At 40.1% G+C, this 25618-nt stretch overlaps 1 protein-coding gene across 6 annotated transcripts in view; it reads left to right on the top strand.

The window, feature by feature from the left end:
• The window catches only part of LOC101933896 (chondroitin sulfate proteoglycan 4-like), a 145937-nt gene that overhangs the window by 34541 nt on the left and 85778 nt on the right, over positions 1-25618 (top strand). For 3 of the 6 annotated variants that reach the window (XM_065598916.1, XM_008170595.3, XM_065598917.1), the window contains exons 6-9: positions 305-503; positions 9553-9684; positions 14394-14566; positions 18394-18577. In XM_065598916.1, the coding sequence (XP_065454988.1) occupies positions 305-503; positions 9553-9684; positions 14394-14566; positions 18394-18577 (688 nt within the window). Of the gene's footprint in view, positions 1-304; positions 504-9552; positions 9685-14393; positions 14567-18393; positions 18578-19368; positions 24658-25618 lie in introns of those variants that run through there. The other 3 variants (XM_042857529.2, XM_008170593.4, XM_042857530.2) reach the window with 2 other exon arrangements.

Raw genomic sequence — 25618 nt, 5'->3', positions numbered from 1 at the left:
TGGAGGGATCTTCCTGGGTCATCAAGTCCAGTTCCCTGCTGTCGCAGGTAACCACATTATGTAATCCTGTTAATAAACGGGATTATATAACGTATCAAGCTCCATCTTAAAACTAGTTAGGTTGTTTGTTGGTGTTGCTTGATACCTTGAAGTTTTAAATAATTTCAGAATGTTAAACACTACAGTCAATGATCAGAAACCATATTGGATTACAGGATTACCTGTTTTAGCAACATGAGATACAGTGAATCAATCCAATCCATGTAATTTTTTCTTCGTCTGTTTTTTGTTTTTGTTTTTTAAGGTTTGGGTGGGCTCAGTTACGGAAATAACAGTTGATGACCTTTGTGCAGAAGATAAAGACTCCTCAGCATCAGAGCTAGTGTATTCTATTACTCCACCTAGCAATGGCCACTTGGCTCTTAAGTCTTCTCCAAACAAAAGCATCCTTAATTTTACCCAGGCTCATATAATGGAAGGACAGCTGGTGTTTGTACACAATGGTAGGTAGTTCTAAAACTACCATGTGGGAATATTCTGTTATGTAATCCTATGGGGATATTCAGAAATGTAATCCCATGGAGATAGTCTTGTAACATGATGTAATTTTAGAAGCACTAATTAAGTGATGTATGATCTCACAAGCAAAATGGAAGGTTTCAGGTCGTTACCTGAGTAGGTAACTTCCAGCAAACACGTAGGTGTTGTAGGAAGTAGTATTGGTAATTCAGTAGATGTATTGATTGATTGATTTGTATTACCATAGCACCTAGCAGCCTCAGTCATGGATCAGGACCTCATTGTGCTACATGCTGTACAAACACAGAACAAAAACCAGTCCTGTCTCCAAACAGCTTACAAATTTAAGTATAAGACAACAGCTGGATACCAGCAGACTGTCGGGGATACAAGGAAACAGTGACACAGTATTGGTCAGCACGATAGGCATTGGTCTCAGCACAGCAGCAGCCAAGCCACTGTCAAGCTTTCTGTAGGCCTCACAGCAAGGGAGGGTTTTGAAGGTGCATAATGAGCTAGTTTTGAGGATTTTAGGAAGCTTCTTCCAGATGTGAAAGGTGGCATGGGTGAAAACATGAAGATGCCTGTTTGAAAATTTAACAAGTGACCAATGCAGGCTGACATCATGGGCTGATTGGAGGTGGAAGTCGACATCTCAATATTGAATAAGAGATATGTCAGGTGGAGATAGGTTGTGAAGAGCCCTGAAAGTGAAGTCAAGTTTGATAGAGAAGAGAAGAGCCAGTGTAGGAATGCAAGGAGAGGAGTAACATGATCAAAGTGACAGGCTAGGAAAATGATCTCATAGCAGTATTCTGAATGGATATGAGCGGGACAAGATTTCATTTGTCAAGGCCACAGAAAAGGATGTTGCAGTAATTGAGATGTGAGATGGAAGCCCGATGAGAGTTTTAGCTGTGTGGAGGGATAGGAAAGGCTGTATCATAGTACATGGTACTTTTCCTTCTGTGTCACTAGTGAACTGATGCCCACGTATTGTGTTAGGGAACACTGTGATGCTGAAGAGGCCATCTTTTGAATGAGATGTAAAACTGAGTTTCTGACAACTTCTTGTTAAGGATCTCAAGGGACTTTTTGTAAGGGAAGGGTTCTTAACTCTAGGGTTTCAGCTAGATGTCAGCCTCTGTATTTACCTACCTTAATTTCCTCTGCAGTTTCAACTGGATATAGCATTCTTTAGTATAATATAGTGTTCCTTAATGCCTCTTCTAAACTCTTGTGTATGGTTGCTGTGTGCTGTTTGTCAGTTGTTGCATTTCACCCAGAGGTGGCTGCATTTCTGTAGTGGGTGAAATGATTTTTCTGTATTTTTCATATTTCAGTGTGTATTATAAGAAAGGGTATAAAACAAACCTTTGTTAAGCAACTGATTACCTGCATAAGAAGACAAAAATGATATTGGACTGTGATTTGGCTACATAAATCAGAAAATGTGTTGACATTTAGGTTTTCAAAATCAAATTACACAACCACAACACAAAATAATACTTACACAGAGTTACTCTATTGTGAAGGAGACTTTGTTTAGATTTTTGACTGATTCCTTCAGGATAGGGCCTCACTTGTGCCAACTGGCTATCAACTCCAGTGTTGCTAAGACAACAGAGGAAAAACAATCCAAAACTGAATCATAAGAACATAAGAATGGCCCTACTGGGTCAGACCGAAGGTCCATCTAGCCCAGTATGCTGTCTTCGGACAGTGGCCAGTGCCAGGTGCCCCAGAGGGAATGAACAGAACAGGTAATCATCAAGTGATCCACCCCCTGTTGCTCATTCCCAGCTTCTGGCAAATAGAGGCTAGGGCCACCATTCCTGCTCATCCCAGCTAATAGCCATTGATGGACCTGTCCTCCATGAATTTATCTAGTTCTTTTTTGAACCCTGTTATGGTCTTGGCCTTCACAACATCCCCTGGCAAGGAGTTCACAAAACTGTTTGGTCAATTATTATACATGCCAATTCGCCAAGGTCTCCTTCCCAATAAATCATAGTAGTCAACCCTTTTAAGCTATTTCCCAATGAATGAATATTAGCCCCAGGCTCATGGGGCTGACTAACTGTCCTATCTACCTAAAATAAACTCCTGCATTTATGACAGATTGTATAGACTGAGTGCAGTACAAGAAGCTCACTCACCTGGTCTCATCTTATGTCTGTATACACCTAGAATTTGAAAGACGGTATGAAACTATTAGCTATGATAGACACATGTACAGTTCTACAATCTTAGTTACTAATTGTAACTTGCTCAGTTACAAGCTCAGTAAAGCTACTTTACAAAAATTTTGGTTGAAACCTGTTCCAAAATAAAGAGACACAATATAACTCTGACAATCTTTAAAACACATACACAAGCATGTACACTTACTTATTAATTAGATGCCCAGTTTCAGGAAGTGGTCAATTGACTGATTTGAGTCATTATCCAAGAGAAATTCTATATGGAAGTTATCACCGGATCGATGCTCAGCCATCAGCTTTCAGCTCAGTTATTGTTCACAGCAGGAGTTGACATGCAAATGCTGGTGGAGCAAAGGATGCATATGACTGTAGTCTTTTCCTAATACGCTACCAGGCAACCCAACTTGCTGGAAATTAGTAAAAGACAGTTAAAGATGCCTATCTAAGATAGGTTCTTTTCACCAGGAAGACTCCCAGGTGGCTGGACCAGGACCTCAGTCTTCTCCTTTCCAGGTGTCTTTGGTTTTTGGGAAGCAATGTATTGAAGAAGACAGGCCATTTTATTCTATATCTGCTGTGTGGTCCAACTTGATTTCTCTTCTTGGAAATGGTGGCGTTGACCAATCAGATCGTGACCCATCTCCTTCCAAAGATTTGAATTGTCCAATCAAAATGAGAATCATCCCCTCAGTCAGGGACAAGACATTAGCTTTAGAGTTCTTGTAACTGGGACTGGAATTTTGCAGTCTCTTTGTGTAACACACCTTATTGCACCAGCTTGTGTAAGAAAAGTTAGGCCATAACTGTTGCAGTCATCTTGGGCCATACCTTGAACACTGACTGGTTTGCTCCAGTCAGCAACTTACCTCTGCATGTTGCTTTCCATGGGGCCCTTTCGGTGCATCCCTTGGCCAGCATTGCAGTTATGCTTGCTCAAGTTGCAGTTTCTCCATCCACACTTGTCTAGCTGCTGAAATGTCCAGTTTAAAATTCATGTAGTTTATACAAAGTCTCTCCATATTCTTTTATGCTCTTTAAATGTAATAGTCCATTATACAAGGCAAAGTCAATTCAAGAATTGTTGTTCTCCAGCCAATCAGAATAGCTTTATAAATCTTCCATTTCGGTTCTTCTTTTAACAACAGTGGTAGTCTGTAGGGCTCATCTGAGTCTGTGCATTATTACTCAAACATTTCTGATTATTCTACTCTGGGACAAGTATCTTTATAAACACAGTATTTGGTTTCAGTTCCTTTTTTTTACTGCCTCTTTCAGCAGAGATGTATTTAACTAACTTGACAGCATAAGCATGTTTGATTGCAAACATTAGCCTTACTTCTTCTCTTTATCACTTAAACTAAAATAAACCAACATGAATGCAACCTCTTTCTTTTCTAACAGAATAACCCATGAAGTGAACTCTGTCACTAAAGTTTATAATATTTTGATCAAAGCTGTATTACTTATAGTTGGCTTCTCTTTTGTACACATTTTATTTAATAATATATGGAGATATACTTATCTCATAGAACTGGAAGGGACCCTGAAAAGTCATCAAGTCCAGCCCCCTGCCTTCACTAGCAGGACCAAGTACTGATTTTGCCCCAGATCCCTAAGTGGCCCCCCTCAAGGATTGAACCCAGGAAGTTCCCCATTTTGCTACTATATCTGGCACATCGTATCATATCCATGTTTGTGTCAAACTGTCCTGCAAAGCTCAAGTGTGAGTAGCAACTTCAGGGAAGACTGCTGAGAACCAGGGCTCAAACCCCAAGTTGGTTGAGTTCTATACTCACCAGCAATTATCAAGTGTAAACTCCTCAAACACTGTAACAGCCTTGCCATTAAGTCATAGACAGTGCCCTTGGGTACTCGGATCTACCTTGCCACCCAGTTAAGCTTACTTTTGTGATAGATGATCTCTTAACCTGAATATTGCTGTGATTTTTAGTGTATTTCCAGTCCAAAGAACCAGTCACTTAGCCCAGGTCAAATGCATCTTAACAAACCAAAAACAACACTTGTAGCCAATCCTGTAATAAACTATCTAAAGATTTATTAACTAGGAGAAGAAAATAAGAGGGGTATTTAGAAGGTTAAAGCAGGGAAACATGTATACACAAATGAGTTCCAATCCTAAGTTTCAAAAAGTAATAGAAGCTTCTATAATAACTCAGGCCAAGCACTGGGGATCTTTTGCTTTTGCTTAGTAATCCTTGCCCCGCAGAGTTCAAGCCGCATAAAAGATACAGTTCTTCTTTTTAAGGGCTTTTTATTCCATTCCCTTCTGCTTCACATTGCCAATTCAGCTGTTGGGAAGAATTCACTTGAATGTCTCCTTTTCGTTGGGGTGATGGTGGTGGTAGCAATCAAGAAAATCTTTTGTCCCCTAATGTTCCACAATAGTTCATCTGATGTTGCTGGGCCTTCTTTGTTGGGCGGGAGACAACACATCCTGTTGGAAATTAGTTCTTTCACACTCATTAACGCGTCTCTCCTGTCTGGTGATTTACAGTTACAGAGCAAACACTTAAATATTACCTTATAACATGGGATACAGATATTATAAGTGAGTTAATACGTGCAGCAACTGACAAGCATTTCATAAAGTCTAAACACATTCTTATAACTCTAATACCTGTTTTAACAGTACCAACACACAGGTGAGCCAGACTGCTTTCAGCTATGCATTTATTGTCAGTTGAGACCCAGAGGCCTTGGCATGAGCTGGCAACTAGTCTGCCTGCGTCACAGTTTGATGTTAATGTAATATGATTTTTAATTCATTCATAGACAGGGAAAAGGTGGAAGTTTCTTTGGCTGCACCAGCAGAACACTTCTGTGAAAGGCTGCAACAGCTCTGAGTTTCCTCAAACTGTTGAAGAAATGTAACCGTTAGACCTTGGGTTTTTATTCTCTCAACACTCTGTTCTAACTTTACTAGCAGTCCTTCATGCCTGGGCAATTCTTAAATAGAAAAAACTCATCATTCTGGGGCCTTAGTTACCACAGTATGTTAAGTGTGTGGGTTCCTCTCTGATGAAGGTGCTATATGTAGTTCCTAATTTGTGTGCTGCTTAACCACAAACCCCATCTTAAAAGCAGATTTCTAGGAATGCAGTTTAGCGAAGAACAGATCAATGATATTCTACCCCATGCTTCCCATGGGTGACGTCGGGCTTCCCATGAGGCAGTGGAGGACATTCACTTCACCACTCGGCTTGTTCCTGATACTGGATAAAGCCAGAGACGGGGTCATTTTCTCTGCTTGCTCATTCCTGTTACTGCAAAGAGAATGCATGTGCAATGAAAAAGGAGTATGGGTCGGTCACAGCTCCCCAGGTGGCTGTGGTGAGAAAGTTACAAGAATGAAACTATCCCATAGCTAACTTCACCCATAAAAGTAGGGTGGGCTTTAATAAAGCTATTACCACCTCTCTTCTCATCCTCCTCCATTCCCATATTACCTCAGTAGCAGAAAGGAGGGGTACTAGGAAGAATATAGAGTAAAGAACTGTGTCTTAGAGATTATCCAGGATGCAGCAAAAATGAGTTAGTAATTTTAACAATAGTGACACTGGGAAGATTTTGACCTTTTGTTAAATCCTTGCAATTGAGGTAGAAGGGTGATGTCCTAGGTTTGAGGCACTGAATCCTTCATCACTTGGGTCTGAGAAATGACAAAGGCACATCTGCAGCCATAGGAAATTAACATAGATAAAGATATTTGCACCCATTTAGGCTGTGAAACTCAGTCTGTAACAGTTCACTTTCCAGTGATCAGTGGTGTGGAACCTACTCTCTGTCTGATCTGTAATGCTGCACAACTCTCCTCTTGAGTCTTCCTCTCAGCTCAGAATCACACCAGTTACCTCAAAGAGAAAAAGGAGTCCTATCTGGCAAATATTTCTTTCTGCTTTCTCCCACTTTGGTTCCCCTTCCGCCTGCATTTTTCTCTCCTTCACTGTGGCCTATGACTTGGAGGTGTTCCTCCTATTTTCAAACTCTAATCTCACAGTCTGACCCTGGAGCCTGTTTACACTTGACCTTCCCTCAATATCTCTCTCACCGCTTTCATCTTCCTCCCTTCCCTTTGCCTTCAGATATTCTATTCTTGTCCCAGTCTTCAGAGCCCCTTTCTTGGTTATGCTTGCCTTGCCAGGTGTCACTTAACTTCTCTCTGTTCCTCATTTCCAGTCATCTACCACTGCTTCTTTGACTTCCTCTCCACTAACCAGCCCCTGCAATCTGTCTTCTGCTTCCTCCATTCCCTGGAGCCTCTCTTACCAAAGGTGACCAATGACCTTTTCCTGGCCAAGGATACCCTTCTTATTCTCTTCCATCCATTATGTCATTTTTTATACCGTTGATCATTCCATCCTCCTGGAAGTTCATGCATCCCTAGGCACCAGTGACTTTTGTTGTTCTGGCTCTTGGTTAGTTTCTCTGACCACTCTTTCAGTGGCTTATCCTCCCTCTGGCTCTCTTGATGTCCTCCAGGGCTATGCCCTTGGCCCTGTATGCTTTTCCCTTTTCCCTTTGATATCACACAGCTTTGATTAATAACTCTTCGAGCACTGGAATGGGTTACCTAGGGAGGTGGTGGAATCTCTTTCCTTAGAGGTTTTTAAGGTCAGGCTTGACAAAGTCCTGGCTGGGATGATTTAGTTGGGCATTAGGTCCTGCTTTGAGCAGGGGGTTGGACTATATGACCTCCTGAGTTCCCTTCCAACCCTATGATTCTATGAACTCTTATGTTGTGAGTTGTTAGCTACTTCTTCATCCTCACCTTTTCCCTCTCCCTTCAATGTTGCATCATTATCTGTCTCTTCCACATCTCATCCTGGTTGTCCTGTCACCAGCTCAAATTCAGCATAGTTAAAACTGAAATTCTCCTTCTTTCCATATCCATCTTAGCCCTCTCTTCTCTGTCAGGATCAGCATTCCACCATTCGCCCTACCCAGGCTTGCAATCTGTGTCATTTCTTTCTTCCTTTCCCTCCACAGAATCTGCCACTAAATCCTCACATTTTTCCTCTCCAGCATCACTGAAATCAGGTTGTTCCTTTCCATTCTCCCAGCCCAACCCTTTCCCAGGGCCTCATCATCTCTTACTGCAACAATTACAACCTTCTTCTCTCTGGCCTCCTTTCTTTTCACTTCACCTTTTCTTCCTTCTGATCAAACTATTTAATGGCCCCTTTAAAATCAGTTATGATAGAAATAACACAATACTAAAAGGGTACGTCCAGACGGGTAGCGAACGATTTATCAAGACGCGATATATCGATCCCCGAACGCGCTCCCGTCGACTCCGGAACTCCACCGGAGCGAGCGGCGGTAGCGGAGTTGACAGGGGAGCCGCGGCCATCGATCCTGCGCCGTGAGGACGGGAGGTAAGTCGGAATAAGATACGTCAACTTCAGCTACGGTATTCCCGTAGCTGAAGTTGCGTATCTTACATCGACACTCCCCCCCCTAGTGTAGACCAGGCCTAATAATGTTAGTCAGTGAATAGGAGCTGGCTATCCAGTCAGCTCTTTATGGCCTACTTCTGCTCCCACAGTAAACTTCTGTTTACTTCTATCAGGCACTTGATCCACATTAACCAGAAAGCAAGTGAAGCTAAATAAGCCTTTTTCTCCTCACCTGAGGCACATCCTGTCAACCCTTTAAATCAGCAACTAGCTGTGCATTTTTATCAAGAGAAAACATTGGAAAAGTTAAAGCTTTAAAAATAAATATGATGCAGCTTAAGCTTCTAGAGCTTATATTCTGTTTAGCTTGTTTTGACAGTACTCCTTGGGGAAGTCATTAACTATGGTCTCAGACCAACATTAATTCTTCTGATATGTTAATTTATAACTTGTCAAAAAGTGCTGATCATTACATGAAAGTGTGTAGTGATCTCTTCTGCTTACAGAATATACATTCATATAACAACATAAAGAAGTTAAATTAAGTATAACAGGCAGATACTTATAAATGTTAATAGCTAGTGACAGCAATTAACATTTTTAATTTTTCATTGACCCTCTTCTTAAAAAATAATCTTAGCACCCCCTGCTCATCAGTTGTTCAGGAGTTTACTGGCGGTGCTGTGAGCCTCGGAATGGTAGAGTGTGGCAGTATAATTACAATATTCCAATCCCCGTACAGTCATTGGGACATACTTTGCTGACAGTCAAGCCAGAGTAAATCCAGGCTCGGGGATTTTAAAGAAGAAATTTCTTTCTTTCTAGCACATACTGGCTGTGTAATAGTTTAGTCTGAGGCTGCAGGTCCTCTTAGTGAAGCTATCTTGAAGTGAAATATTTTTAATTGCTGCAGAATATTTTTAATTGCTTAAACTCAGAGCCAATTTATCTCTACAAACATATTCCAGAGTAATGCCATTATAGTTGTTTTGCTGCAAAAACTGCATCTGGGCCAGATTGCTACTTCAATGATGGTGCCACTGCTAAGATAAAAAGAAGGGAAGAATAAAGAGGTTAAGCACCAGATATCCCTGTAGTGTAAACTGGTGTAGTTCCATTGAAGTCAAATGGACTCTGCTGATTAACCCAGTGGAGGATCTGGCCTTAAAAATGCAAACAGAACTCAGTAGTTTTTATTGTTTATAATCTCTTCTGCATTATGCTTTAATTTAACTCTTGGATGTTCAGGTGCAAAATTACAAATTGGAAGTGACTTCAGTGGTATTACTTTGGTTTTACTGTGGTGTAAGTGAGAACAGAATTTGTCCCAATGTGTATTCCCACCATATTCTGTATAAATAACAAGGGATTTTTTGAATTTACAAGAAAGTGATTATTTTTGTTTTCTTTAGGAGCAATGTCTGGAGGCTTCAACTTTCAGGTTACAGATGGTTTGAACTTTTCACCTCGACAAATTTTTAGTATCACAGCTCGCACTCTAGTTATCAGCCTAGAAATTAACAAAGGACTGGGAGTGTTTCCAGGTATGGCTTCGGCTATAAAATTATTTTGATTCAGTTTATTTGAAATAATTGCATAGGAAATAATGTGTACAATTATATGATAGATATCTGCTAGGCTATTAAACATCTGTAGATGGATACATGTCTATATTTGTTGTATGCAGTGTTGTAGTCATGTTGGTCCTAGGATATTAGAAAGTAATAGTGGGTAAGGTAATATCTTTTATTGGACCAACTTCTGTTGGTGAGAGAGACAAGCTTTTGAGTTTACACTTGAGGGTATGTCTATACTACCCGCCGGATCGGCGGGCAACGATCAATCCAGCGGGGGTCGATTTATCACATCTAGTCTAGACAAGTCTAGACGCAATAAATCGACCCCCGAGCACTCTCCCGTCGACTCCTGTACTCCACTGCCGGCAGGCAGAATCGACGGGGCAGCGGCAGCAGTTGACACACCGCAGAGAAGACACCGTGGTGAATAGATCTAAGTACGTCGACTTCAGCTATGTTATTGATGTAGCTGAAGTGCATAACTTAGATCGAGCACCCCCCCACCCAGTGTAGACCAGGCCAGAGACCCAAAAAAGAGCTCTGTGTAGAGCGAAAGCTTGTTGCTCTCACCAACAGAAGTTGGTTCAGTAAAAGATATTACCTTACCCACTTTGTTTCTCACATATCCAAATTTGTAATTTTTAAAACTACAGTTGAATTCATTTGTCAAATGTTTAATTTATTGATATGGGTATTGATATATATGCACATTAGTATGACTTGTACTGTTGCTACTTCTAAACACAGGAGATTACTAAACTGAATTAATTCTAAAATTCTTCTTTAAGTTCATAGAAGCTAGTGGCGCAAAGTACGTTTTAGAATATTGAGCCTGTCTCAACTCCTCATAAGTTATAGGAACTGAGTAAAGTTTAATGCCCTCAGGATTCTGAATAGCAACATTGATACTAACCGGTGGGCTGATTCACTTAGTTGCTCCTTGAGAAAGTTATGAAAAGCAGCAGAGACCTACAATTGTCTTTTTGATGACTTGGGACGACAGAATTCCTTTGGTTCACATTTGAAAGTTTATGCTTGCAACCATCTTAACTTTTTAAATGAAAGCCTAAGTCCTGAAGGAGTTGATGGATTAGGAGCCACACGCATCAGAGATGTTTTGTACTCCTCACCGGCAAGTAGACAAGTTTCAAGCTCTGCTGTAGCACAGTTCTGCCCAGAAGTGATTCCTGAATGAGCCAGTAGCATAACACGAGACACTGACTTCTGGAAAGGTCCCAGGTTTAACTTTTATAACTGACTCACATCTTGTTACTGGGGCCTAAGAAATAAAGATTTGTCTCTTACCAGCACTTCTGCGTGTTACATCTTTCATACAGATAGTATGTTGCCTGAACTACCTTTGTCTTTCAGAGAAGGTTATCCAACAACACAGGGAGGGATTCAGTGTTGGGGAAGTTTGCACTGCAGCTCTTCATCTATATATGTTGTGTTAAGCTAGCATGAGAGAAATATTTAAGTTTCTTTACCTTTTAAAACAGAATTCTCATAAATAAAGCCTCATAATACAAGCCACTTAAAGAAACAAAAAAATAGGTTATTGCAGCATGGTCTTGTAATTCAGTCAGTATAAATGTGATTAAAATAAATCCACTTACAAGCCTTATTAATCTGTACCACGCCTGTCTGGTGTTTTTTGGTTTGTAAGGTTGCCTCAGGCACAGGGTTTACAGGAATTTCTACTGTAAGCCAAAGATAATTATAAAAAAAAATTCCTGACACATTTTTGTAGGAAGAGTCTCTAGACTTTCTGACAGCTTTCCAGCATGGAAAATATATTTCCTTCACCACCTGCTCAGCTTGGTATATGGTCTTTGCTGAGCTGTTATTTTACTTTGAGTTAGTAAGTATATATATGGAGAGAGAGAAATTGTGCTAAGTTTTTTCACATTTTGGTTAACCTTAACTCTTCATTTTTTCCTCATTCTCTCTCTCTCTCTTTTTTGCCACTTGTTCTATAAAAATGAAAAAGCTTGCTCCTAAACATTGAGATTGTCTGTGTAGTGATGTACATTAAACTTGTTTGGTTCAGCTTTTCTGAACTGCGGCACTTTGACTATCCTGAAGGGGTTGTGCCTATGGTAACGGCAATGTTTTTTCTTCTTTTTCAGTAGCCTCCCACCCACAAATATGGGTACATATCTACTAGCTCTGGGAAGAGGGTTGCTGCAGAGGGAGAAATTTCAAGCCACAGAAAAGTGTCTGCACAGAAATATCTGGAATTGGGAGGGTTTCCTCTCAAAAATAAATATTTAGGAGAAGCAATGTCCTGAATAATTGAGTGAGCCTGAGTTACTCTATGAGATGAAAACAAGTTTAATATTAGTTATACAGAAAGAGAATTACCTGAGCCAGTCAGTGGTGGATTGGATCATCCACAACTCTATAGCTATTTTCTGGTCCACAAATCCCTACTGTTTAAATTGGCTAGGGAGTGGGGGAATGAAGAAGGGGGTAACGTTTAAAATACACATAATTTAAAGCACCCTATCTATGGGGGCCTGGCTAATGTTTCCTAAGCAGTGTGGCTCTTGAGAGGCACAGAGGTGATAGGAGGGAGAAGGACGAAAGAGGACAGAACAGGAAGATCTCATTTCAGCATAACAATAACTCAGTTTCAGAGTATATATAGTTTAAGCCAAGATACAGCTATTGCCTTGTAAATAAGGAGAACGCTTAAAGTACCATCTGATTAAAACATTCCCATTCTTCATATATTATTCTGAATTACTCATTTGCAAAGATTATGTTTTACTGGAGACTGGTTGATGATTCAGGCTCCAAGGATATATATTACTAATGTCCAAAATGATCTATGTACACCCATAAATGCTTGTTGTTCAAGGGCAAGCTAAACCTGGAGGGGAAGGAGATGTGGGAAATTCATGAGACCATTCTTTATTGTAATTTATGGTAGACTATTGCACTGTAGGTTTTAAGAAAAAAAATACATTTCCTTTCTAGCAAGCTGAAGTGTTAATATTCTTAAATTTACTGAAAATAATTTGCGAAAAGAGGTTTTGTCAAAAAGAAAACATTATAAGGAAGTTTTAATGAATAGATTAGTTATTTCAGAAGTATTTATTCTAAAGTAGAATAAAATGTCTAACATTGCATGGTAATGTTCAGTGGACAATGCTGCATGCATGGCATTTGAAGATGATGTACTTTTTAGTGTTACGTTCACTCTTTTAGGGAGTCACTAGCTTTGTTCTGTTGTCACAACTATTGAATACATTGTCTTGGTTTGGCTACATTCCAGGGTGCCTTTTGGTAGCCCCTAATCCAGTGGGCATCGGTTATTATAGTACTATGTATGCAAAGGATTTTTGGCCTCCTCTATATCTATGCATATGTTTTAATATTAGTGAAATAAATCATTATGAAGATACATTTTCTATTTCACACCAGTGTGGTGATTGTGTAGTGCTTTTTTGGGGTTTTTTACTTTTTCAATTGATTTGATTTGATTTAACTTCAGTGCTCTACTATCATTGGTATGAATGAAGTGCAGTACAGGCTACTACAAAAATACCTTCTGCCACTTTGTCTGAGTCCTCTGGGCTGCAAAACCTCTGGGTCGGAGGGAGGCCACACCGCCTCACTGCATCACTGGGCTCATGGCCTAGTATTGGGAGAATCAGTGGTTAGTGTCCCAACCGTTCTAGCGGGTGGAACAAATAAGCAGTCTCTAAGCTTTAGTCCTTAGGCAGGGCGGAGCTGATGAGCGGTCAATAGCTCTAACCCTTAGGCAGGGGAGTGCTGGCCAACAGTCTAGAGTGCTAGCCCTTAGGCAGGGGAGCACTGGCCAACAGTCTAGCACCCTGGCTCTGGCAGGCGACAGACAGACACAGGCTTCGTGGTTTATGGTGGGGAGGCTGCCACCCCAGAGGTGGGGTTGCAGGGGAAGGGGGATGCATGCCCACTCAACTCCACTGCATCCCAGCCCAGGACCCTAACAGTGGCAAAGTGTCCTGCCACTGGATCAGCGGGGATCCTCCCGCAACATGCTGACTAGCTGTTAAACTGCAATACCAACAAACTAAAGTCTGGTTTCCCTGGGCTACTTCCTACCAGAGTTCTGGATCAGGCTACGTGGTCTCAGGCTCCTCTGTTTCATCAGGGTACTCAGCCGCCGGCAGTCCCACCAGCACTTTCCCCGGCCTTGGTCCTCTCCAGGTCCATGGTGCTGCCTGGCTTTGCAGATGGGTCAGCAGGCAGCAGCAAGAAGGACACGTCTGTCTCCTTCCCTGGCTTTGTTCCAACTGAGCTAGGGGCTCCATCTTTTGTACTTCTTGCCTCGCCCCTCAACTTCCGGTGGGAGGGCCAAGCCCGGCCTGACTCCGCCCACTTGGGCAGAGAGCGTGGTTCCTCCCCCTCTGGCTCAGAGGGAGGCTACACCACTTCACTACAGTGTAAATAAAAGCTACTGTATATGAACTTGCCTAATGACAAAGATCTGCATTTGTTGGGGGACACCCTTATTCTTTGAGTATTGAGATATGAGAATTAGGGAGATAGTCAAACAACTAATTTTATTAAGTGCTATATAAATGAAAGTATACCTAGATTATGGGCTGTGTGGTACATATGAAAGTTTTCCTGTGGTGAAATATTTACATTGTTGTAAACTTGTATTATATTTAATTATTATTTAGGGTCTAGGAAACTTATTTCAGCTCATGATCTGAAAGCTGTAACCAACGATGTGGCCAACACAGGAAACAGAACTATCACTTTTACAATTGTCAGAGCCCCAAAACTTGGAAGACTGATCAGAATAGACACAGACAACACCACACAGGATATTTCCACTTTTACTCAATCCATGGTAAGCATTCACGTTACAGAAAGTCCAGTGGCAGACTGTTATTGTAAAGTGAATCCTAGTTATTCATTCTTTGCCCAGGCCTTTTACATTTGTTTTAGTGCCAGCCATGTGTCCCATCGCAATCGTTGCCCAATTTAGCTGTGTCATTCAATATCTGGCAATTTGCAGTGACCACTAGATGAGAAGCCCCTGCTCTCCCTATTGGAAATTGGTGAAGTCTGAATAATTTTCACTCTCTTGTTTTGGTTATAATAGTATTTATTTAACTAAGGTGGACTTTTCCAATGTCCAGTGCTAGTCGGTTGATCCAGTTTCCCTTCCTGATTTCTCACTCCTCACTAGTGCACAGGTTGGAAGTCATTGGTCCTGGGTGAAGAAGTCATCAAAGAAGTCCCTTGGGGTGTTTAACACCAAATGTCATGATCACTTAGGCTGGACCCAGTCCCCCTGAAGTCAGTAGGAGTCTTTCTGTTAACTTCAGTGAACATTAGATTAGGCTCTTAAAGAGCATCCCCCTGAAGGAAATGCTTGGATAGAAGAATCTTAACCAGGATGCAGGACCTTGAATTTGAAGGGTTAAAAAGAGGGAACTTCATTTACCTTCCATGAAGAACGTTATAGGGGTGGCTGCTACTAAAAGAGAATTACTGAGCCTTTGTGTAAAGCATCTGGATATAATTGTGTGTTCCACAAAACAAATTACTCTCAGAGAACATTCCTTACAGCGAGACTTAAGGAGCTCAATCTATGTAGCTTATAGAACAGAAAGTTAAGAAGTGACTTGGTCATGATCTAGAAGTACTTACATAGAAAAGAGATATCTGATAGTAGACAGCTACTTAATCTGCAAACAAGGTCATAACAAGGTCCTGTGGCTGGAAGTTGAAGCTTGACCAATATAAAACTGGAAATAAGGGGAAAATTTTTAACCGCAATTACCAACAATTTACCAAGGAATGTGGTGGATTCTCCATCACTTGAAATCTTTAGATCGAGAGTAGATGTTTCTCTAAAACATATGCTGTAGTTCAACCACAGTTATTGGGCTTGATGCAGGAATTACTGGGTGAAATTCTGTGGTTTGTGCTATGCAGGAAGTCAGCTCAGATGGCCCTAATGGTCCCTTCTGGTCTTAAAATCTCTGAATTTATGAACATAAGGTTTACACAGTTATGTACTCACGTCAGGAAATGCCATAGCTTAGGTTGTAATGTAATTTTTACTCTGTTCTCTTGTGGATATGGTACAGTCTCTAAATGTTATTTATAAAATAATACTTCAAAATGCCCTGCAGCTCCTTTCTATAACCTTATATCTTACAAACTCTGGTACAACTCTGTCCTTGGGAGTTTTTGGACTCATAGTCTCCAACAAGTGCAGCTTCATTAGTGGTAGCTGTATTGTAGATAAGGCTCAGGTGTTTTAACTATTGTCCTCTAACCTTATGAGGGAAATGGGAAAAGAGAAGGAAAATTTTATGTTGGGAAAAATTCTCACCTGGCTTAGCTCAGTGTGTTTTAGCCATATAGGAGCAAGCTAAACAGCAATGAAAAAGGTAGCAAATATGGTTGATAATGTATATTTGGAGCTTAGAATTGTGCAAATATTCAGTAGGAATTTGAGATAAAAAATAGTAAAGTCCATGAAGAATAAGAAATTCAGGTTCTGTTTGTTAATAAAATTCGTGTGAATCAGGTTTGAACTGGAAAGCATTTTGGTTCAATTTAAATTTTTTCAATTTCTTTGGTCTTATAGTCAGTGTTCAGAAATATATACTTCTCACTGCAAGTGAAACTCATTTATCTTAACTAAAGAAGAAGTGAGCTAATCTCCTTCCTTATGTCTGTGTTTCACTGCCTCAAAAAAGCCATAATTATCAGCCGCTTTCCATTGAACTTGTCCAAGGCCAGCTGTTTTGCAGCCAACATAAAAAACTAATTTGTGCATCTTATTTTCCAGGCCTGTTAGATTAATTTTGAATACAGTGGATTGTTTTCTTGGCAATCTTTTCATGATATCTCAACAATCTTTTTGCTCATTCAACTAGCCACTTGCTTCCTCCCCAGACTAAATCCAAATGTGTTTATTTAATTAAACTGAATACAACTCATTCAATTATCTTCTAATTTTTAATCCTATTTGAAACAGTTGCATAAATGGACCAAAAAAATCCATGCCAGTGGCATCCTCTCCTTAGCCCAGAGACTCCTATGTGCGTGCAGTAAAAATACCCTAGATAGATTTTAAAGAAATAGTAAAAATCATAAATTTACTTTGTCCAGCTTTGTCCAGCTTGGAGCTACGCTTATGAGAGTGATCCTGTCCCTGTATCTACATGGACATATAACCTTTTTGCATCATTTTGGGGGATTCTTGCAAACACCAGTCACAAAGGGCAAAGTTTAGCAATAACTATATTTTTGGGGCAACACACATTATGTTATTTTGGACGTTGTTTTGGAAGTTTGGCCCCCAGGGCTCAGTTCTCCCATTAATGTCAGTGGAAACTTTTCCATTGATTTCAGTGGGAGCAGGGTTGGTCCCATTCATAGTTGGAGCTTAGATTCCATAGTGCTAAATGCTTTAGAAACACTAGAAATGCTTTAGATAGATAGAATTAATCCATTCAAAAATATGTCATGGAAACCCGTGCTAGAGAAGTCCATGAGATGACCTCAAGCTGTGTAAAGAAGTATTTATGGGTTATAAATTTAGAAAAAATACCATCTCAACAGCGATCTCATTGGCAATCACAAACTAATACAGGTTAAGCCAGGTCAGTTAGTTCAATGAGAGTTCTCCAAGGATTCGGTATGTAACACTCTTCTCTCTGAGTCAGTGAACCAGTGCTTCAGCATGAGGATAAATCTGTTGGATGAGACTTGAAAACAAAGTCCTGACCTCTTGTGCGTACTAGAGATACCACGGCACTTTCACAAGATTATGGGTATTAACCCTGAGATTTTGACCAAATTCCAGTGCAGGTAATTGCTTTTTGTAGACTAGAAATTCAATTGAAAATGTATTCTTCATTTCTTGCCCTGACTGATGCTTAGTGGTCTTGCTATGTGCTATTGAATAGATATGCATTCCCAGGGACAGATACACTTCAGTGGTGGGAGAAGTGGTGTGTGTGTGTTTGTGTATATATGTATACTTTGTATCAGTTGTACAAAAAAAGTGTTGATGTGAAAAGTGGCAGGCAAAGTGTTGTATGTAGATATGTTTATTTCTCTGAAGATATCCTACTGGACTCTCACTCCTGAGTCTTAACTCCTTGTCATGAGACTGGCAGAACTCTATTAACTCTTAAGTTTATTGATCCTCAAAGGCAGCAATAGCAGGATAGAGTGTGAGGTAGATTCCTTACTGGCTGTTGTGTGCCATTCCCTGCTGAGTATACAAGCTGCCCGCCATGGACTCCAGTCAGCTCCTTATGGACCATAGTTGGTGAAGGAGCTGCCCTATAGAGAGCATGACTTAACAGTCATTGAACCAGCTCCTCCAGCTCCCAGCTCCTAGGTATTTTTTACTGTCTTACCCTTTTGAGGGCCTGCTCACTTATTTCTATGTCACTTCTACTTCTAAAGGAAGTTTAGAATTTAAGAGCTTGGGAAGTTCTGCCAGTCTGGCGCTAATGACTTGAAGATTGCACAAATTATATATTCAAGGCAGTAGAACTACAAGGTAATTTCCCCTCATACATTATGTATACAATCATTAAGCATTGTCATGGACACTTTGTTCTGCTTCAGACTGTTGTGCCTATGATTATTCTCCAGTTATACCTGTATATTCAAGTGACTGACTCCCTCTACTTTGAACAGGTGGATGAAGGCTTGATCATCTATGAGCACACACATAATGAGGCTGTAGGCTGGAGTGCAGAAGATTCCTTTACATTTACAGTCTCCTCCCCACCAGCAGTTCTGGATCTCCAGGTGTTTCACATTGCCATTTCATATGAAATTAACAGACATGATCACAGTAGTCGCCTGCTTGCAAATACAGGTAAGGTTACTGTGCTCTTTGAGACTCCTAATGTTTATGATCACATGTGGGATCCAATGAGCAAGTTAGAAAAACTGCAGGGCAAACTTTTCCTCAATAACAAGTGACCAAAATATTTATAGCATAGATTGCAGTGTAGGTAATATTTTGCAAATGATTTCCAGTTGTTTTAGTAAACATTTAAAGGGACACTGGTCAAAATGTAGTTTAAGTCCAAACTGTATGTTTTGCAAAAACAGAAAGGTTTTTGAGTTTATTATTAATAGAAAGGTTTTTGTGAATTATTTCTTTTATATGCCTCTTTCTGATGCCTGGCCAGAAGACTAGCCTGGGAAACTAAAGTTCACTAAACCTTTTTTTTTTTAAAGAGACCTTAAAATATTAAAACACTTTAGAAATTCAATATATTTATTTGTTCCTCTTTAATGTTGTGGTTACAATTCTCCTTTTTTGCTGTAATGATGTGGTAGTAATTTCTAGGGAAAATAATACAGTGTCTTCTGTAGCTGTAAGGTATTGCTACATCTTTAATCCAACACCCATCCATCAATATAGGAATTTATCCCCTGACTTTTAAATCTCTACTTTTAAAAAAAATGTGGTAATAAATTTCTAGCTGTGACAGACGGTAATGTGGGATATAACTATACCAGGAGAGCATTTGAAACATTGACTCCACATCCGTCTTCCCTGAGCTCCATTAGTATTGCTACTGCACATGTGCATCTTATTTCTGAAATGTTGCAATGACCAAGTAATAGTTTTTAAATTGCTCTTTTTCTTTCTGCAAGGTGCTATTGTTCAGGAAGGAGGTAAAGTCCTAATCAACAAAACAAATTTAGATGCTTCAAATCTATTAGTTAAGTTACCCGAGGTGCAACGTTCTATATATGAAGTCTGGTATCAAGTTATATCTTTACCTCAGCATGGCATAATTGTGGTTGGAGAAAGAAATATTACCAAAGAAAAACCTAACTTCTCACAGTACATACTTAACAAATTTGGAATCGTTTACATGCATGATAACTCTGAATCACTTGCTGATCATTTCACTTTTGCTGTTTGGTTAAACCTGAAGAGTAAGTCTGCAAGAAAGCCTGAAACTGATGTTTTGGAAGAGATGTTTAATATCACCATTGTTCCAGTGAATGACCAAGTTCCAGAGTTGAAGACTAAAGGACTGCGTTTGAAAGTTATGCAAGGAGATACATCTATGCTAGGACCAGAAAATCTGAAAGTCGAAGACTTAGATAACAGTCCAGGAGAGATCAAATACACCATCATTAGCAATCCTACCAATGGCTATTTAGCAATGATGAACAATCTCAGTACATCCATACAAGATTTCACGCAAACTGATGTTGATAGTGGCAGAGTTTGGTTTGTACAAGATGGAAGTTCATCCTCTGGGGTTTTTTACTTTAGTGTGACTGATGGCAAACATCGCCCATTATACAAACTTTTCAACCTTGAAGTCACACCAGTCTCTCTCACCCTAGTCAACCTTACTGATGTGATACTTCCACAGGGTCAGACCTCTGTCACTATTACTAATGTACAGCTATCAGCTACAACAAATGGAAAAAGTACTAACATTAGTTATGAAATAACAGTGCCCTTCAAATTTGGCCATTTACTGATTGGAAATGAGCAGGTTACTAAGTTTGAGCAGGCAGACTTATACTCAGGAAGACTGTCTTATCTTATGACAAATCTCAGTGCATCCCGGGATATATTGGAGTTTATGTTGTTCACCTCAGAAAGTAATCTTACAGGACAGGTACTCAATATCATAGCAGAGCCTTTGGTGAAAGCTGCATCTGACCTGAAAATTCCAAACAGGATGGCTTATCAATTAAGGATCAAGGACCTGGATGCTACAGAATTAGCTAATCTGACAAATAGCAATCCCAAATTTGAAGTGATAGTGCCCCCAGCTCATGGAAGAATTGTAAGAAGAAGGTTGATAAATGATGCTATGTTTGTAGGAATTAATTTGTTCACACAAAATGACATTGACAGAGGTGTTGTGCTGGTTGATGTAGATGCTAATATGACAGGTATTGATATGTTAAATGATTCGTTCACATTCATACTCAGGGCTGATGATGTGCAGCCTGCTGTAGGCTATTTTCAATATGTCATAATGCCATATGATCCTTTACTTGTGCAGAGTTTTACAAGTCAAATGCCTTTCTTAACCCACACTGATACTTTAAAAATTCATACTACTTCCAAGGATGAGCCACCAGTTTCCCAAAAGGATGAGGGACATACGGAAGCACTGGGAAAGACTGTACAGATCAGGTGGCAAAACCGAAATCGCTGGGGAAATCAAAATGAGGAAGAGTCATTGCTTAATGGGGAACCAGTCGAGAGCAGATCTGCAAGGACTGAGACCACTGTTAAAGCAAATGCCAAAAGTCCCAGAGTGAAGCCACGTGAAAGCAGCAACCCTTTGTCCATCATTATCCCACTTGCATCAGTGGCTCTTTTACTCATTGTCGCTGTTATTTCCGTTTGTTTTTTTCTAATGTGTCATAAGACAGAAAAGGCAAAATCTCTCATCAAAAATCGAACACAGACAGTTCCCAGCACTCCAGGTCTCAGTCCAGAACGGAGCCTGACCGTACCCATGGTCACAGTGACGCCTCTTCCAAAAGGGACTGAAAACAGCACAGCCACCCCATTTGTGGCAGTCAGATGTAAGCAGCTCCTTCCCACACCAGTTGCTTCGGCTGAAAAAAATTCTCTACAAAACAGCTGGTTAAACCTTGATCCTGAAATGCTCCAGCACTGTCGAAAAACAAACCCAACTTTGAAACACAATCAGTATTGGGTGTAGAGTGCGGCCATTTTGGATCATGTGGATTAATATCGTTTAAAAAAATATATATATATAATGTTGACATTTGACCATTCTTTATTATACTTATTTATTATGGGTCAAATTCTGCTCTCTTTACTTTGAGCATGATCCAAACCTCAGTGAAGGCAATGCACTGACTCCTATTGACTTCAGTGGGCTTTGGATCAGACTCTTAGTTATTATATAGACAAAATACACACTGACTTCAGTGCCTTCTCTATCCTTGTGTATTTTAAATTAACTCATTATTTGCAGTATTTGTTATTACCCTTGAAAGGAATAAGGCAGCATAAACATGGTGTCATTTACTGTATATTTTTATACACTATTACTTTTTAAAGAATCAAATTTGATACAAATAATTTGTATCTTGTCTGAACCAGCTTACTTTAAAGAAAACGCAACTGTTTTAATAAATAATTGCCAAAATGCTAATCTCAGGAACGTCAGTTAAACCTGAATGCTGTTCAAAGACCAGTGCTAAAGCAACAAAGCTGTGATTATTTTGACAAGTATTCATCAAGATCCTTGGGCTGGAAGCCTAGGATTCTTCTCCAAGGATACTACAACAGTGATAATAGATGCATGATTCTGGTAAAACACTTATTACTAGGAGCTTTTGTTTGTCCTTTTCGTCATTTATTTTTAAACTCTAGCCTCCAAGGTCTGCTGAATGTCAGAATGCATGTCTGACCTCTAATCCACATGGCAAAAAACTATCAGCCAGCCTGTCTACAGCATTATCTTTAAGCTCTGTGTTTTGTCTGCAGAAACATATCAAATGTCCTACTGCTGTCTAAGGGCTGAATTCTGGCCTCAGTAACACAAGTTCTGCTGTATTTGAAGTCAGTGAGGCCAACCTATGAGACAGCAGAATTTAGTCCTCTACTACTGTACAATAGAATTTGTTGTTAAACTACTGAGAAAAATAAATCTGCGTGAAGTTGAGAAAATGAATATACTATGGAAGAGTTTCATAACTTATTGTTATCAAGGAACTTTAACCATTTGTGCCTTAAACACTATGAAATAAATTACTTACTCCAATTTAGCTACATTGATAAAATGTGCAATAATTTCTCTTTAAAGGGAATATTTTTATTTGTATGAAAGTCCTTGCTAAACAGTGATCTACAATCCAGTTTTAATGTCCAATCCTGCCTTCAGTGAAGACAATGGCAAAACTTCCATTGACTTCAGAGAACAGAACTGGACCTTAATAGAAGATTGCTGAGATCTTAACTGGTCTCATTATTTATCGCCTGATCTATTTTAAAAATTTTATTTGGAAAGTCCATTTCCCAGCTTCTAAACTAGCTTTTATGATCACGTACCTGGTGTGGACTCACCACAATGCTTTACAGAGCTCGTACTAAAATGTCATTGTAATTTGACATCCAAATACTACCATTCTTACTTTAACATCCAGGACTGTAGTTGTATAAACGTTCTCATTGCCATTTCCTTCACAGCATAAGGAACTGTTTAACCATAAACGGTATTCCCCCATTTATTTATTCCATTTAGGTGAATTTCATCCCAGTGCAGGGGGCCTTGCCAAGGCCTTGGTTACCACTATGCCCTGAGGGCCAAATTATGGATGCTTAAGCACAGGAGTGCTGGGGAAGGGAAAGGCACAGGAAGCTTTCCTAATCCCTCACCTCTCCCAGCCATGGACAGCTGTAATTAAGATGCTTTATGATATGTCATACGGTATAGGGATTCCAGAGGGTCCATTTCTACTGGAAAGCCCCACAAGGGTATATAAACACTCAGGGCCAAATCCTCAGCTGGTGAAGTCAGTGGAGCTACGTCAGTTCAGACCAGCTAATGATCTGGTCCATAGGTCAAGTATTCCCAAATTAAAATGTGTTTGATGACTTAGGGCCCAACCCTGCAGTCCTTGTACAGGCACAACTTTCACTGAGTCCATAAGGATAATGTGAGTGGATCCTGAATAAGAATTACAGAATTAAACACTGGTCACTGGTGGACTATTGTTGTGATTTCAGAAACTAACATTTTACAGTCAATGTCCGATGTATTGTTTTTACTTCATCTTATAAGTGTATTTTTGTTTTGTAAAAGTGGGATTTTTTTAAAGGATCCTTTTGTGACGTTGCACTCCATATGTTTTATGGAAATATGCTTATGAGTACAAAGTAACTGGAATATGCTTTATGCAAAAGGTCTCTGTGACTGAACCCATCACAGTGGTGTAGTCGAATAGGATATGTGCACAGCTGATTGCTTTGAGACACTGCTAGTGATTTTAAGTGAGTTTTAAGTGTGGTGGCTGGAGAACAGACAAAGTGGTTACTGGTTTGTTATTTTCTGTTTGCTTATTTCGGGTTAGGGAAATAGGGACAGAAAAGTAAGCAAAATAAGTAAGAGTGAAGCTCAGAAGAAGCTAGAACTGCACAGATTGCAGATTGCCCCAAAAGGCTGAACACTGGGCGCTGGGAAAGTCTGTGTTAACTAAGAAGCTCCTGAACTGAGTGGATCTCAGTTTCAGTGAACTGCAGAGAGGTGTGGCCCAACCTCTGGGTCTGTGCTGAAGCTGACTGAAGTGTCTAACTCAGCAAGATAGGAGCGGAGCGGCACCTGTTCTGGCAGGAGGGTTGTTCTCAGTGGTATCCCAGCTCATTGAGTGACAGTCTCAAGGAAAGACAAATGGAAATTGATGTGCAATTTGCCTGGGAAAAGGCTGCCATGAAGGCAGAAGCAGCCAGACAAAGGGCTGCACATCAGCAAGCACTGGACTTAAAAGACAAAGAGATTGAAGCACAGAAAGCTGCCCAGGAGGAGAAGGAAAGAGAACTGGGTAGCAGATGCCCTGTCCAGAAAAGAGGAATTTTAGACGTACTGCCTCCACCATGGACAGTGTCATGGCAGTAAATTCAAGAGGAGGGTGTGATGTTGCACTCCATATGTTTTATGGAAATATGCTTATGAGTGTAAATATGATGTAACTGGAAAAGGTCTCTGTGACCGAACCCATCACAGTGGAGACTGAACCCGTCACACTTTCATTACCAAATAGATTTCAAAATTGCAACATAAGATTGTGATGAAAAGATTTGTAAGAACAACAAAGAATTCAGTTTTATACATTGCAACATGTTGTTTTTTAAAAAGCTATAAAAAGTTGAGTTATAGAGCAGAAATACATCACTTTATCCTGCTACAAATAAAATCTTGTTTCCCAGTTTCCTAGTGTTTTTTTTTTAATGGTGTATATTTCATTGGAATATAAATAGGCTTTTCCACACAAAATCAGATCACTGGTGCATCATATCTGGTATTCTGCTTCTAACAGTGGTTGGAACTTGATGCAACAAAGACAAATGGGAATTTATTCCACCATGCACCTAGCTGTTCAGAACAATGTAATATCGAGCTATATATAGTAGTTTGCACAAGCTCACAAAGTACTGCATTTGATTTATTTCAACAAGTTTTTCCACATCCAGTTGCTCCATAAACTGGGAAGAAGATATTTGGAATTTTTGATCTTGACTCTTAATGCATTTTTTTTCTAGATGTATTTTGTTATTTAGAAAATATGTCTCGCATCCTTTGATCTATCATGTCTGATCTTTTAAAGTGTAAATCATTTTGTGTTTAGTAGCCTGGAAGACATATCTGAAAGTTACTTCATTTAGTTTGCTAGGGATGTCTTACACTAGTTACTTGACAGCATGCTGACAAGCTATGTGTTACATTAAGCAATAGGAGGTAAATCTACCACCACAGTTAAAAGGCTATTTTGTGAAATGCAAGTACAATAAACCTCTATCCAGCTACCATTCAGCCATTTGAAACTGTGAAGCTGCATTGTTGGGCTGTATTTTTGTATTTGTATTATGACAGTGTCTAGAGACCAAAGAATCGGGGCCTGTAGCGGGGTGGTCACCCGCTCCTGCCTGCAAGGGCTTAAAACAGCCGTTTGAGAGGGCTGTGGCAGGGGAAAAGCTGGGCTGATTGGGGGAAAACAGCCTCAGCTGTGGCCACGCCCCAAACAGACCCAGCTGGCCCTATAAAGGCCAGGGAAGCCAGGAGCAAACACTCTCTCTCTGCCTTTAGAGGGAGAAGGGCCTGGCTGCTAGGGAGCGTACCTGGATACCTAAGGTAGAGTAGGGCTGGGGGAAGGCAAGAGGAGCTGGGGAGCT

This window comes from Chrysemys picta, chromosome 6, assembly GCF_011386835.1.
Source record: "Chrysemys picta bellii isolate R12L10 chromosome 6, ASM1138683v2, whole genome shotgun sequence".
In the NCBI taxonomy this organism is placed as follows: Eukaryota; Metazoa; Chordata; order Testudines; family Emydidae; genus Chrysemys; species Chrysemys picta.
Note: the sequence above shows the minus strand (reverse complement) of the source record. Positions and strands in the feature narration are given on the sequence as shown.